Genomic DNA, 15,537 nt, shown 5'->3' with positions numbered 1-15,537 from the left:
GTTCGAAACTCGGACTGTTTTTGCTCCCAGTAAACAGAACTGCCAGAACTATTTATCTGTGTTTTATAAGTGTTTTAAGTGCATTTTCAAGTACTTTAGCCTAAATTCCAGCACTTCTCAAATCTGAAACACAATACAACATTAAAATTGGTCAGGTAAATGTTCCTTCCCCTGTATTTGAGGGGTGTTTCTTTATACTACCACATATCGTTTCAGGAGGACACTGCAAAGAATGTGACGCGCGCGAGGTGTGCGGAGTCGCGCGCTACGGTCACTCACGAAAGTATAACTAGCTTTATAGGGGAGACACGGAAAGGCATCGCTAAAAAGGAGAGCTCTTATGTGATTTAGGAATGTGGATCTTGTGTTTAAAAATGTCTTTTATATAATTATTCGTTCAATTAATTGGTTCAACGCAGACAGATTTCTTCATAACTTATAATTAGTAGGCTTGAAAGTTACTCTATCACCAACATTATCATTTTAATTGTGTACTTATAGTAGCAGAGTTGCCAACTCTCACACATTGAGCATGAGACACACGCATTTGACCGTCTTCACACGCTCTCACGCTACACATCCGATTTCTCACGCCGAAAAAATCTAGTTTATTTACCTCTGATCTACATCTATGATTCAATGAGTTACTAGTTCGCTCTGGCGCCAACCACCGGCGATCGATCTATCGCGATATAATACTTTATTTGTGTCCATTTTACATCCCCCGTCAACATTTTACGTTCGCCACCCAATAAATAAAAATAATGAATAACATACGTGGAACGATACACAAAGTAAACGAGGTATGTGTAAATTAAGCGCAACGACGTGTCTCTTGAACACTTGTGAGTTATTATGCGTATTTTCAAGTACCACACAGTTATTCTCGAATGGAGAAGTAGTGGGTTGGCGCACGACAGCGCATTAGAGGGTGGAGTTGGATGTGGGCGGGGTTGGATGTCCGACTCCGCCTTCCTGCAGGCTGCAGCGAGACATACTTGGAGAGATGGGCACCAACGTATCTTCGTGTTTTTTGACCTTGGCTTTCGTCCTCCCCACTGACTCTAATCAAAAGTGTGAGCTCTCATCTTGGTGAAACAAAGGCGCGAGCCATGACCTCATACCTGCCCACAGTGGGAAACCTCACACCTTCACGTGCGTCAACAGGCCTCACCTGCCCCGCGCACCACTAATGTGTAGATCCCCTACAGATGCAGCTCGCGCCACCCTTTCCCGCGCCGCTACGGCAGCCCCGCCGGATCATCTCCGCCGTTGTGTCCGCTGCCTAATCGCCATCTGCGCTTGCTTGCTTCCGCCGCCGTGGTGACATTTCGGCCGGCTGCGCTGCGAGCGCGCGAGGCAGATCGGCGGTTTAATCCATTCAGCGAGGACACAGAGCTCCCGCGGTGTCGTGTTGACTCACATCTAAGGGTTATTGTCCCCAACACGCACCTGCATCTGAGCAAATGAACAACAGATGTTCCTGCAAGCATTTGACTTTGATATATTGGGTAGGGTTTAGAACTGACTGGCGAGCCGTTGCATTACAGAGTCTTTGTGTGGGTGGGTCACTTTCAATGTGAGTGAAACTACACTGGCGGAGACCAGTCAAACCTAAAAGAAACAGGTTGATTTTGAGTTCACCACCTCAAGGAATAATCACTCCACTACATGGGCTTCCTTGGTTGGCATGGTAGTAATACTTCAGCGTAGTAAAAGCCCCCAGGCTTGGTAGAAACAGGGCTTTATGCAAAGTAGGCAGTCTGCCTGGTTCGGTTCCTCTCACACTGGTGTGATAAGAACAGTCATACTGCTGGACTTTGTCCTCTTTTCGAGTCGTTAGGTGACACAGGCGAAGGATATTGCTTCTACACCTGCGTCAGTCTGATTTACAGGAAGGGAATCAATGAAGGATTCTGTCGTGGCCGTGAATAAGCTTTTGTGTCAGGTTCTCAGGTAAGTGTCTTCCATTTAAACGGAGCTCAGAGGAGCACGTTAATGGCCAGATAACAGAATGTGTGAACAACATAAACATAATTTCTTAATTCCTAAAGTCTTATTCATGTTTAATCAAAGGTTCAGATGAAGCTTTGCAAAGCTAGCTTTCAGAAAGCCTGATTTTACAGTGAGGAGAAACAACCTTACAAAATGACCAAATGATCAACTCAGAGGTTCTTTTAAAGGATTAAAAGCATAACCAAGGTTACTTTACTAGCTCTTCTTTAATGTTTTGTACACGTGTGAGCTTTTTCATGTTTACTTAGATGTTTGCTTGAATTTATAGGCTTTGAAAATTAGCATGTCCATTTCTGAAGAGCTATGGACATCATTGGCTTTATTGCACTCTTGCTTGTCGTTGCAGAGGGTGAGTAGATCTTATTTTACTTCCCCCATGATGGTCTTCTTTTTCAAAGATGAAATCACATTCAATATATTTAATTCCAAATGACGTCCAGTTTGCTGTATCGTGATCAGGCCCCACCCATGCGAACACAGACTGGCGCAGTTCTGACCAGAACGTGAAACATGAAGGCACTTCTGACTCTCTCAGTGTGGGAAATGGGTTTGCTGTTGCTACTGTTTGATTCAGCCTCGTTCATTCAGATGGGCCCCTGAGACATTAAGAGCAGACAGAGATGTTCATCATGTATTGGGGAGATGCTGCAGTTAATCTCACATGCCTAATTCATCACTTCATCACGATGGAGTGTGCTTCATCACTCCTAATCGCAGGGCGTGCTCTGCTGGAAGTGATTCAACTCTTTAATATGCAGGGAGAATGTCGTTCTGGTTATCAGGCAACACCAGCGGTGTTCAGGACCTCTCTGAAGTTATTTTATCTAAAGTCTAACATGTAGAAATCAGTGCAGCTGTAACCAAAGCCAGATGAGGAGATCTGATCTTCTTCCACACCTGGCTCATGCTCTCGCAGGGACGCACTGGAAAGATCCCCGAGCTCAAAATTATATTTATGCTTTAAATTATTCTGAGAATGAATGTTTTAAGGATCTTCCATTCTAACCCGAACCCCTTAGGAGACACTGAATGCACAGAGCAAATATCTTCAGCTTTACAAGAGATGTGTAACATCAGCAGTGCTCCTGGAGTCTGTTTACTTTAAAGTAGACTGCCGCTTGAACAAACATCTCAAAGAACACAAAATGCAAACACTGTAAGAGCCGTATCACCCGTACATGCCATCGGCCGTCTGGAAAGCTCAAACCACCAACTGGGGCTCAAGGTGGAGGCGGAGTGGACAGACTGAGAACAGAACAGTGCCGCCTCGTCATGACACCAAGATATTCCAGTCACACACACATTCTATCTTCTCCAAACAAGCAAGACCCTTGAGTCCTGCAAATCAATTATTCTGCCTGACAACATCCAGGTAGTACTGAATACTGAAACACAATGTTCTGAACAGTCTTGCTAAGAGTCTTGCTAACACACACACACACACACACACACACACACACACACACACACACACACACACACACACACACATATATATATATATATATATATATATATATATATATATTATAAAGATGTCAGTGCTTTTGTTGATTGTCCACAGGAGTGATTGCTGAAGTTCAGGTGGAACCTCAGAATGCCACAGTGCTCCAACATTCTGAAGCCAGATTCAACTGCAGTGTGAGCAATCCCGGCTGGGCCGTCATGATTTGGTCACTGAATAGAGTCTTTGCACTGACCATCCTGGAGACCTCTGGCGTGGTTAACAGTACCGGGCACTTCTACGCGAGGAACTATTCCACTGCAGGAAAATCCAGATGGGAGTTGATCATTGAGAACGTGCTGAGAGAGGATTCAGGACAAGTGGTGTGTCAGATCCTCGGTGGTGAGCCTGTCACCGCTGAACTGTCTGTCCAAGGTGGGAACCCCGAATGCTGTGTGCATGCTTTAGCATTTCCCACATTTGGCTGCTGCATGCAGCTGTAGTGTCTGCTATTTCCTTGGAAAATGAATCTCCATGCTAGCAGGAGTCTGAGGTAGCTGCCATGCTGCAGAGGAAATGCACACACAGTCAGGTTCTTTGAGAATGTTTGTAGGGTGTAAAGGTGATAAACCAGGCGCTTTTAAGCTGAGTACATATTTACATGCTATAAGAAACATGCCAATCTCGAGTTTGAATCCACTGTCTTTTGGACAAAAATCTTAGCATCATTACATCAAATCAGAGTTACTCCCTAATGCCGAATATTTATACTCTTCTTCTAGACTGTGTGAGTAATGATATTTGATCAGTATATTTAAATGGTGTCTTTGACTTCCAAACAAGTGAATAGGTTGAACTCCTGAACCTGGCAGCGTAGTGTAAATGATGTAGAACATATTCACGTCGCAAAATACACATCTGATACACAAAACACATGTTAGTGTTTTCCATAGTGGCTTAGAATTGCTCAGCTAAAACCACGAATCCCCAGTGGGCCAAAATCGTGACGTGTGTCCTAGATCCAAAGGTGCTATAGCGCTTTACTGATTAACGTTCTCATTAGCAGAGCTGTGTAGGAGATGGAACACTCCCGTGTCTTTGGAGAAGCCCGCTCTAAATTACACACTCTGGGATTTCAAATAACAAGTCAGCAAATGTGCATCTGGATGATTGGAGTGAAGCATCAGGTTAAAAAAAGAAGGAAAAATTCTAGGCAAGACCCCAGTGTATGTCACATGAATGAACACTAGTGCACACATACACACACACACACACACACATACACACACGCGCACGCACTTGGTCCTCTGTGGCAAACGTGACTGCAATATTTAGTTTCAGGAACTGTGTAAACACTTACAACAGTTCTCAAAAGAAGATGAGTGTGCTAAGTATCTCGTACATCTTCGAGAAACATTTACCTCACTGCAGGGATTCTCCCCCACAGAGCCATGCAAAGACAAGGAGCCGCAAAACGTGCTCGAGTCTCCTCCAAAGGTCAAAGGTCTTTATATAGGACTACATTGTATGAATGCAGTTTTTACCCTAAACGTTATTGGAAGATCCCACTGAGTCTTGTTAATGGCGGGTAACCGATGGTTTGTAACAGTATTAAAAAATCTCAGCTCGTCATCTGCAAATTCACCTCAACTTACTGTTCAGGTCAGTTCCCTCAAATGAGCTGTCAGTGATTCTATTTGTAGACACCTTTTCCAACTCATTACTTCCTTTCAGAGGTTGGGATGAACAATCGATTTCATTTTGCCAGTCACAGTTAAGTCTCAAGTTAAGTGAGGTTTTAGCACGAAAGGAACCTCTGCCAAATCCAATACTTATTTTCACTCAAGTGCATTTTCTGTTCTTCTGTAATTGCACATTACATAGACCACAGATCAAGCGTCTTCTTAAACAGCACGACGCAGAAGATGGATCAGTAGTGTTTACAAGATTCCATGTTTCAATCCATTTGTTATGGGAAGACCTGCAATGTTATACACAAACTGAGAATGACTTCCTCATAATAAACAGTGTAGCGAAAGACTGTTATGACATTGCTTGTGTGATTTGACTGATGATCAAAGGGATTGATAGAATAGCATCTGTATATTTTAGGACCAGTTGTAGGTGTAGCTGAACAGGGCTGTGGTTAAAGTTGGATCTCTTTGACTGGATATTGATCTAGCACAAATCAAGTCTTGTTCTTTCCATTGTGTGCCGTTACAAATGTGTAGATGTCTCAGGAGTCAGCATGTTGCTCTCAGCTTTCACATACATCTCACCTAAAACAAAAAGCTCATCATGAATGCTTTTCGCCACACGACACAGATCCACTGCTAACTAAAGCGTGCGTGTCTTTTTCACTGAGTTGGGTGAGATACAGTGATGACAGTGGGGACACTGGTCAGGGGGGGGGGGGGGGACAGTGGTGACACTGGTCCTGATGCTTGCTGACATATGGTCTGTTTGTCCCAAGAGAGCGGTGCTGTGGAGATTGTGGGCTCCAACCGCACTGTGACTGAAGGGGAGCGTGTAGTGTTCCAGTGCCTCGCCGCGGGCTGGTTCCCTGCTCCACGCTTCTCCTGGGCTCTGAATGGTGCGCCGGTGGCCGACGACCTCTTCAACAGCAGCTCCGTGGAGACGGGCGCCGTGGTGAATTCCAGCAGCTCCCTCAGCATCACGGCCAGCAGCAGCATGCGTGTGGAGTGCCTGGCGACCGTGCCCGCTCTCGGCACGCCACGGAGCAGCTGCGTATACCTCACTGCCGGTAAGCCCACGCGGAGGTGCCGTGAAGCAGCCAGGAGCTGGGAGCTCGCCTCAGGGCCTCGGGCCTCCTCCTCGCTGCCCCAGCAGACGGGCGCTGGAGGTGTTCTCACCCGTCCTGCCTCATCACCACACCCGAACCCTTCAACCTGCACATTCGCTTCAAAATAGTGCCAGCAATGACAAATGCTATGCTAATTTAAAACAGTGCCCCTCCGAGTACAACAGGCATCGGGCCTGTGTATGAGGACCTAATTTTCCCTCCCCTACTGCAGTGAAGGCGGTTGAGCCCCAGACTAGAGACCAGACGGTTCTGATTGCAGTCACCGTGTCCTTCTCTGCAGCCGCGCTCTTGGTCCTCTTCATCATCGCCGTTGTCTTTTGCTGCAAAAGGCGAAAGCGAGCGAGTGAGTGTCGTACCTTTCCAACAGGTTAGATACGACAGGCAGAGAAATGAGGGTGTGATGGGGTGGAGGATGGAGCAGGAGGGGCTGGACCCCTAGACATGTGCTGGTGTGTTGGAGACCGAGATCGTCCAACTTCACTGGAGCAATGAATGCACGTCAGTCTGGGGCATATTATACAGTACTCAGGTGTTAAAATTGAAACAGTGGAGAAAAAGGAAGAGAACGAAGTGATAATAAATTAGCTGTAAGGGGGAATTTTGAAGGAACCATTTGACTATTAGTACAGAAGTTCATAAAAGACCACAAGTTATGTATTTTACAAGTTATGTCTCCTGCTATCTCAAGATTTTTATATATCTCTGTATGAAATGGTTTTATACACTAGGGCGTTAGAAATGGCGTGTGACTGAGCACTGACGTGTGTGTGTTTGTGTTTCCTCTCGTGTCAGCGCTTGATTAAAGCTCAAAGTGGATCCTCTCATCTGTGATGTGGAGTGTATACGCCTAATTATGTATTTCCACACCAAGAGGAAAATACATTGTGTTCTCCAGAAAACAACTCTGCTTGTCTTGAGATCATAAGGAAAATGTGAAATTGAGATAATAACTCTTGGCCTTTCAGGACTTCTGTAGAATAGTTCTGAGGGAATATTTTATATTATGTTTGTTCATCAAGCTCAATATAATATGCTCAGATAGTCAACCTTGTGCACTTATAAACTAATCTATATGTGACCTAATGATGGGTTAATTTCATAGATTTAATGTTTTCCTGTTTCCTGCATTACCGTCAGTGCTACCAAAACTTGAACCTCCTTTTCTTCCTCATATTAAAATTGTTGAGGGGTAGCAGCCATATCCTGCAACTATTGCAAGTCAATTAATGAATATTAATGATCATAGGGAATATGCTTATGAATATTAATGACAATTGGGAGATCTTGGTGAAAGTGGTCTAATAGTTGAAAAGGCAAAGAACAATTGATTAACAGATTCACACTCATAAATAACACAAAAATTCCCAATTGTGCTAAAATTTAGCACCTTTAACTCTTCCATTAATACGTTTCAGAATCAGGCTACGAAAAAGAAGCAAGGTATGTATATGTCTCATGCCACACAGTATATTGATGCACGAAGTGCACAGCAATTAGGTTTAAGTCTACAGGGACTCTTGGGGATCTACTTTGGGGATCTGCTTTGGGGATCTGCTTTGTCATAATTGTTAGAAATATGCTTTGCCTTTCAGTATTGGGTGAGACATTGTTTTTTATTGAAAGTCTCAGGCAGACAGACAGGGCTGCAGTGAATGTAGTTGTGGTCTCTCGGGAGGTGGTGGTGTTGGTGATGCGGGTGGTGGTGGTGGTGATGATGGTGGTGGTGTTGGTGGAGATGATGGAGATGGTGGTGGTTGTGCTGGTAGTGGTGTTAGTGGTAGTGGTGATGGTGGTGGTGATGGTGATGGTGGTGGAGATGGTGGTGATGGTGGTGGTGGTGGGGGGCTTTAATACAGTATTTTCTGGAAGGCTTCCTGTCGTCTGTGACCTGCTAAAAGATGTTGTTTGTCTCGTTAGAGCACAATCACAGAGAGTCAAGAACACACACACTGGGGAGGGCCAGGGGCATGATAACCTTGGATATGTTACAGAAGGACCTAAAGGTGACACACACACACACACACACACACACACACACACACACACACACACACACACACACACACACACACACACACACACACACACACACACTTTTCATTCTCTGCTATACTTTGGGAACCTTTATTAAAGCTGCTTTAGTTAGACAGAAATGTTTTAACTGACAAATCAGTAAACTCAATAGATATAACATGTTTCACTAGAGTATGAATTAGTTGGCTGTGCTATATATCATTAATGGTCAGAGGTATAAATCTTTCCCACAGTAAGGGACTCCAACAGTGACTTCACTGACAGCAGGTACTGGCACAACAGCAACAGTTTCCAGGTAATGTTTCAAATATTGCAGACATACATATTTCACCACATTACAGTTGTCTGCTAATTACATTTAAACTGGTCCATGCTAACGTAAATAATCTGTTTTCTAGATGCCTGATGTTGTCAGGACTCCGCACGAGGCCAGCCATGCTGCCTCAACTGTGCACGTCAGTGACAGCGGTGTCAGAAAACACAGACATGTAACCATTGTGTAAATAGATTGGCATGTGTGTGTGTGTGTGTGAGAGAGAGAGAGAGTGAAAGAGAGAGAGAGAGAGAGAGAGAATGCGTTCATGGTGAAATTACCTAATTATTCTAAAAGTGACCATGAAATATGACCATCAGCAAAATGGTGATATTCTTAAAAGATTAATAATTTAAAAAGATACAATAGCCAAAAGAAAAAATATTCTAAATCTAATTCCTGGGAAAGAGAGAGCCTTTTATTTTAAAGATATTTGTCAGCACACTGATTGCTGATTCCACTAAGTCTTTGAGCAAACTATACATACTTTATTTTAAAGTGATAAAACTTTATCTTTGAAAATGCAGCAAAATTATTTTTCTCTGTGGCTCAGAAGCATTAATGTTTATAACTGTCCCACAATGCACTGGAGAGGGATCATATTACTCGGCCTGGAAGACTGTAAACCTTAGTGTGTAGTAGCAAAACAAATCAGATCATTTTGTCTCAGTTGATGGTTAATGATGTTTCAGTGAGGTACTCGTGTGTCATATCAGGTTCCAGTTAGGATGAGTGCTTGGTGGTATTTAAATGTCACTTTATCCCTGACTTCACCAGGTGATCACACCACAGCAACTGATTTTACATTTTTAAAAATAAAATGTATCATGCACATTTCTCAGATTTTGACTGTACCAACGCATGACCCTCCATCTGATTATATCCACTATGGGTGGAATTGTGAAATTACTGTGGACACATTCATTCATTTGTTCATTCAAAGTGCAAGGGCTGTTTATTACATTTTTTTTCTTACCTGTGTTAAATTTTTATTGTTTTTTTTTTTTTTGACTAACTGCAGCCAATAGATCACCCACATTATGATGGAGCGGCCACAGGAAATCCCTACAGATGCACCATAATCACCACACTTCCATCTTTTTTCCCTTCCCACCACCAAAACAACAAAAACAAACAAATAAATAAATAAAGTGGTGCTATTAGCACACGCAGCCTGGTAACGTTTCCCCTCATGGCTCGTTACGTGTCTCGGCTTCCTCCTGCACGGCGGGCGGCTGCGTTCACCTCTCCCACCACTCGGCTGGTGTAGAAGTGGAGCGGCCGGTGCTCACCACTCATTACACCGACGCTAAAAAAGGAGCCGGTTATGTAAGAGCCAGTGTTTTCCCCAGCATCCTCCACACGTGAACCGTTCTTCACACGCGAACCATTGTTCACACGTGAACGGTTCCTCCATTAGTATTAGCTCTGCCCTGGTGACCGCTGCCTGCTGAGGTGCAACCTGGCAGGGTCTGAAAAACACAGATGGGGGGGTGGGTGTGTGTGTGTGTGGGGGGGGTGGATGTTGTGTGTTTTTTACATTTTATCTATGATGCAATGACTGAAGCCAGCCACTAAGTTGACCTTACAGTTCAGGTAGCATAAATACTACTGGTACTTTTATCATGCTGAAACCTGTTAAAGAGAATCTTGTCTTGCCATAAGAATGAAGAATCACTCCACATCTGCATTGGCAGAACGAATGTTCATTTCTAGGAATGACCCACTGTCTTCATGTCAGCTCTTTCAGAGAGTTTCCATGTGTTGCCAGATATCAGATTTTTGTACTCTTCATGGTTGGGCTCCCACAGGCAGGTCTCTAAGTCACTCACTTGAAGCAATCTTAATTAGCAATTTATTTCAATTTTATTCAAGTACCAGTGCTTCTTTAAAAGCCAGTGAGCACAGTGGGAACTAGACACGACAGCCAGATAGTGTGATTGTCCAAACAATTGTCCAGTCCTGGGTTTGGGGTTATGTTCCTTCCTAGTTGTTATCTGGACCAAACAGAAACATATGATGTCCTTTAATATGTATAAAAGATATAAAGATGCTTGTGTATAATACATAAATTGTATAGGTTTTTGCATAACAGGACTGAAGTTATTTCACTGCTTTCACTACCTACTGTTCTCTTGCAGTAGGTAGACTGAACAGATGGAGACTACATATACAGTGGTAGCTTGTGACAAGAAAACAGCAGAACTAGTTTCACAAAATCACCATTGACTACATTGTCTTTTACACAAGGGTCAATAAAACCAAATCCGAAAAGCTTGGAAATCTCCAAAGAAAGATTTTGAATGTGTGTCATACTGCTGATTAAAATCTTGTTTACCAGAGGCTTGCCATCTAGCAAGCGAATCTGCTGTGTAGAGTGAAGAATCATTCACAGCCATGTTAGAGCATCTGGTTGGCGAGTGTTATACACTCACTGGCCACTTTATTAGGTACACCTGTCTAACTGCTCATTAACGCAAATGTTGAATCAGCCAATCACATGGCAGCAACTGAATGAATTTAGGCATGTAGTCATGGCCAAGACGATCTGCTGAAGTTCAAACCGAGCATCAGAATGGGGAAGAAAGGTGATTTAAGTTACTTTGAATGTGGCATGGTTGTTGGTTGACGGGCTGGTCTGAGTATTTCAGAAACTGCTGATCTATTGGGATTTTCACATACAACTATCTCTATGGTTTACAAAGAATGGTCCAAAAAAGAGAAAATATCGAGTGAGTGGCAATTCTTTGAGCACAAATATCTTGTTGATGTCAGAGGTCAGAGGAGAATGGCCAAACTGGTTTGTGCTGATAGAACGGCAACAGTAACTCAAATAACCAGTCGTTACAACCGAGGCATGCAGAAGAGCATCTCTGAATGCACAACACATTGAAACTTGAGGTGGATAGGTTACAGCTGCAGAAGACCATGCCAGATGCCACTCCTGTCAGCCAAGAACAGAAAACTGAGGCTACAATTTGCACAGGCTCACCAAAACTGGACAATAGAAGATTGAGTCTCAATTTCTGCTGCGACATTTGGATGGTAGGGTCAGAATTTGGCGTCAACATCATGAAAGCATGGATCCATCCTGCCTTGTATCAAGGATTCAGGCTGGTGGTGGTGGTGCAATGGTGTGGAAGATATTTTCCTGGCACACTTTGAGCCCATTAGTACAATTTGAACATTGTGTCAATGCCACAGTCTACCAGAGTATTGTTGCTGACCACGTCCATCTCTTTATGACCACAGTGTACCCATCTTCCGATGCCGACTTCCAGCAGGATAAACGCATAACAGGACTCCATCTGTTCACTCTACCTACTGCAAGAGAACTCAGAAGTGAAATAACTTCAGTCCTGTTATGCATGAGATTCGCATCATAGATGTGCAGCCAACAAATCTGCAGCAACTGTGTGATGATGTCATTTCAATATGGACCAGACTCTCTGAGGAATGTTTCCAGTACCTTGTTGAATCTATGCCACGAATGATTAAGGCAGTTCTGAAGGCAAAATGGGGTCCAGACTGGTACTAGCAAGGTGTAACCAATAAAGTGGCGGGTGAGTGTAGATGCAATAAAGGTTAAAGATTATGTTTCCTGGATCACTTATTTATCTTGAGCAGTGAGGATATAATATAGTATAAAAGACCCCAACATTACTCCAGAATCATTCTACCATAGTTCTTTTCCTCAAAGAAGTCATCTGCTATGTGACCGAGGTTTCATCTTATGCTAATAAATGTGCTTGTTTGCTAATAGTGGCTTGTTATGTTTTGTAGTTTGCTAATAGTTGTTTTGTAGCTAATAGTGGCAGAAGCCTCAAGTTCTAGCGTTAATATAATGTAGATATATGTAGATAATGTAGAGATAATGTAAGTTAATATTCTAATTAGCTGTCCTCTAATGAGTTTAATGGTGATTATTGATCATGGTAGTTTGTGTCGTTTATATATATTATGTAGAATATTATATTATCTTCAACAAAGCAATGTTAGTTAACATAATTATTCTTGGACTTAATCCACCCATATAATTATTATGTGATCAGTGTGGAGTATTAGCCCTCCACACAAGCAACAAGGTGTTTATTTCTGCCCCACTGCTAAGCGTTTTATTTGGCCCACTCATTTAACGATGTATAAAAATAGCTAGTTACTGCACAGATGTGCCGATCCTCTCACGCCCGTGTGTTTCAACGTGGGGGTTCAGATAGGGAATGTATGTTAGGTTGTGAACAAATGCAGTGGATGCATAAAGATGATTAATGACGCTACTTTTACTCACTGCCTGCTAGATAATTTTAGCTATATTGTAACGGGACTGGGTCCCTGTCTGCCTACCGAGCTGAAAGCAAACCACATTGGCTGATGGACATAAACAGTAGGTTGGCCAGTATGTGACTGATCAGCCTGGTGATGCTCTCTGCTTGTATAAGCCTGCGAGCAGAGATGCTTTAACAATGAGAAGTGAGTCACTGAGTAGAAATGTGTCTCCGGTCAGCCTTTCTGTGCGGTCCGGCAAAAATGGCAAGCTTTCTTCTCCATTTACAACTGAAAATGACTGGAGATATTTTAATTAACAAGCCTTTGCTCATTCAAGCCATTAGTTAAAAACATTGATCTTTAATATGGTATTGTATCGACTGCACTTCTGAATACATTGCTTCACTAAGTGCTTTCAGAGTCATCGTTCACTATACTAATTACGGTTTCAAATGTTTGTGGAAACATAAACAGCCTAAACCATTCCCCTAAGTATATGCCGGTTTTGAACAGGCTTTACATGTTTCTTCTGAAAATCATCATTTGTCTGATCATTTCTGATGCCCCCAGCTCCATTCTGGGTACTAATGTGTCACTGCATGTCACAGATGGCCGTAATATGACAGTTCAGTAGTTGCCTCTTCCAGTGCTGTGTGAGCTGCTAGGTGATCTGTGCTGTTATCGGGAAAGACCACAGCATGCATCTCAATATCTCAGGACAAAACACTGTTTCGTAATCAGACCCATTTGCACCATTGTGTTACTGTATATAAATGTTTAATTAGCATTCTGGATTTGTTTATTGTGCTCTATTGTAAATCGATGTGTTCATCTTTATTTGTTGTTACACTCCGAATTTGGTGGAAGAATAATTTGAACAACATACCCAGCAAACATAGGAAGCACTGCAGTGGGATTCCAGAAACCACCCACCCACCCACAAGCACCTCAAAATGATGCAGGCAGTATGTTCAACCCTGCATAACGCGCTCGAGCAGAAACATTACAGTGCTGGTAGAAATCTGGCCAGCTGGCCTCCCACTACAACACATGCTGTAATGTACATGACACACGGGCTGTCACACAGTATCAGGAACTGAAATATTAGAGCAGTTTGGCTTGTGGTGAATACGTGGCGTTATGTCTTTCTACTGTCTAACCCCTTTAAAGACAAAAGACAACACTGTCAGGCTTTGTTTGAGAACTGCTTGTTTTTTTCTGCTTGTTTTTTTTTTGTTCATTTTTTTTTCCCAGCAAACACTCTCCCACTGTGTTGGAAGCTATTAATAAAATGATAAACCTGGTCACAAATGAGAAGGACTAGTAAGTGAGTGTTTAGAGAGCACGGCAGGAAGCTCCAGGCCTCACAGGAGCAGAACTCATCACATACAATATCACCCACTGAGCTCTGTCACTGGGCAGAGTTAGAACTGTCTCTGCTAAATATAACAGCTAACTTAATTGATTCCAGCACAAACAGTTTCCCCCTCTCTTGTTTTGCAATGTCAGACTTGGTGGTCCCTTAGTGGTGAATTAGTAACAATTGATAAGATCTTACTAAAGGCCATTGACATATTATCGGTACTTTCACCTGTCTACATAATGAATGGCTGAAAAGTAATCTCTAAAAGTGGGCTGTAATTACGTAATTGGTTATTTGAGAGCAGCCGAAATAATTTGCTGACACATTTGGCAGCTACAGGTAATCAAGGCCCCATGGTGATGATTAGATTTGCTCTTGTAGCTATATGGAAGGACCATTGAAAATCATGTAATGAACAGATTTTATGGCACGTTAGAGTCACATGTCCTATTAATTAGTATTAATCAAATGATAAAAGCCATGCTGATATTATAATTCTATTTTGCACCCTAGAACACAAAATAGACCCTGGACATAGACCCTGGACATGCCTGCTAGACATTGACCCTGGACATAGACCCTGGACATGCCCACTAGACATAGACGCTGGACATAGACCCTGGACGTACACCCTGGACATAAACCCTGGACGTGCCTGCTGGACTGTCCCTGACTGCGTGTTGATAATGCACTAGCACAGGAGAGAACTCCAGGATTAGATGAAGTCTCCAACTGGCCACATCAAACATGGCTGTCTGCTTTAATGGAATCACAAATCCAGTCCTGGGATCAACAAACAGCAGAATTTTACCATCCACTTCAGCATCTTCTTGATAAGCGTGAAAGTTTTTCATGTTAGTGCGGGAATCAGTAGAAATATAAACAGCCTCTAATTCCATTTTAAGTGTCTCACCTTTTGAAAACGAATAATTCACATTGATGGGTGCTGACTTAGTTGTTTAATAGACCAGCTCATAGATGTATTAATGGAAAGTTTCTGAAAAAGCAGGAGCGTCAGCCAATGGCAGGCGTGGTTTGGGGAATATCATCTCCATCTCAGCCAATGGCAGGCGTGGTTTGGGGAAAATCATCTCCATCTCAGCCAATGGCAGGCGTGGTTTGGGGAAAATCATCTCCATCTCAGCCAATGGCAGGCGTGGTTTGGGGTATATCTCTATCTCCAGAGCAGGAGGGGATTCCCTGACATCAGAGCAGGAGCAGACACTACATGATGGATGATTATCTTCTGGGCTATTTCATGGAGACTAATGTGAGAG

At 43.0% G+C, this 15,537-nt stretch overlaps 1 protein-coding gene across 2 annotated transcripts; it reads left to right on the top strand.

Annotated features, from left to right (window-relative positions):
• Positions 1-1,397: 1,397 nt before the first annotated feature.
• Positions 1,398-9,535, top strand: igsf5a (immunoglobulin superfamily, member 5a). Of its 2 annotated transcripts, XM_077020896.1 has the most exons (9): positions 1,398-1,956; positions 2,285-2,365; positions 3,581-3,895; positions 5,934-6,224; positions 6,496-6,627; positions 7,700-7,724; positions 8,202-8,287; positions 8,552-8,613; positions 8,717-9,535. In XM_077020896.1, exons 2-9 carry the CDS (start codon positions 2,320-2,322, stop codon positions 8,819-8,821), a joined length of 1,062 nt encoding a protein of 353 aa, XP_076877011.1. In that variant the 5' UTR covers positions 1,398-1,956; positions 2,285-2,319; the 3' UTR covers positions 8,822-9,535. The 2 variants fall into 2 exon arrangements, with proteins under 2 accessions (XP_076877011.1, XP_076877012.1); XM_077020897.1 differs by lacking the exon at positions 6,496-6,627.
• The last annotated feature ends 6,002 nt before the right edge of the window (positions 9,536-15,537 follow it).

The sequence above is a fragment of the Brachyhypopomus gauderio genome, chromosome 10 (assembly GCF_052324685.1).
Source record: "Brachyhypopomus gauderio isolate BG-103 chromosome 10, BGAUD_0.2, whole genome shotgun sequence".
Lineage (NCBI taxonomy): Eukaryota > Metazoa > Chordata > Actinopteri > Gymnotiformes > Hypopomidae > Brachyhypopomus > Brachyhypopomus gauderio.
This window is presented reverse-complemented; position numbering and strand designations above follow the sequence as displayed.

Coding starts and splice junctions, on each gene's coding strand:
- igsf5a (XM_077020896.1), top strand. CDS start 2,320: ATGGACATCATTGGCTTTATTGCACTCTTGCTTGTCGTTGCAGAGG. Junction 2,366..3,580: donor CTTGCTTGTCGTTGCAGAGG/GTGAGTAGATCT, acceptor GATTGTCCACAG/GAGTGATTGCTGAAGTTCAG. Junction 8,614..8,716: donor ACAACAGCAACAGTTTCCAG/GTAATGTTTCAA, acceptor TCTGTTTTCTAG/ATGCCTGATGTTGTCAGGAC.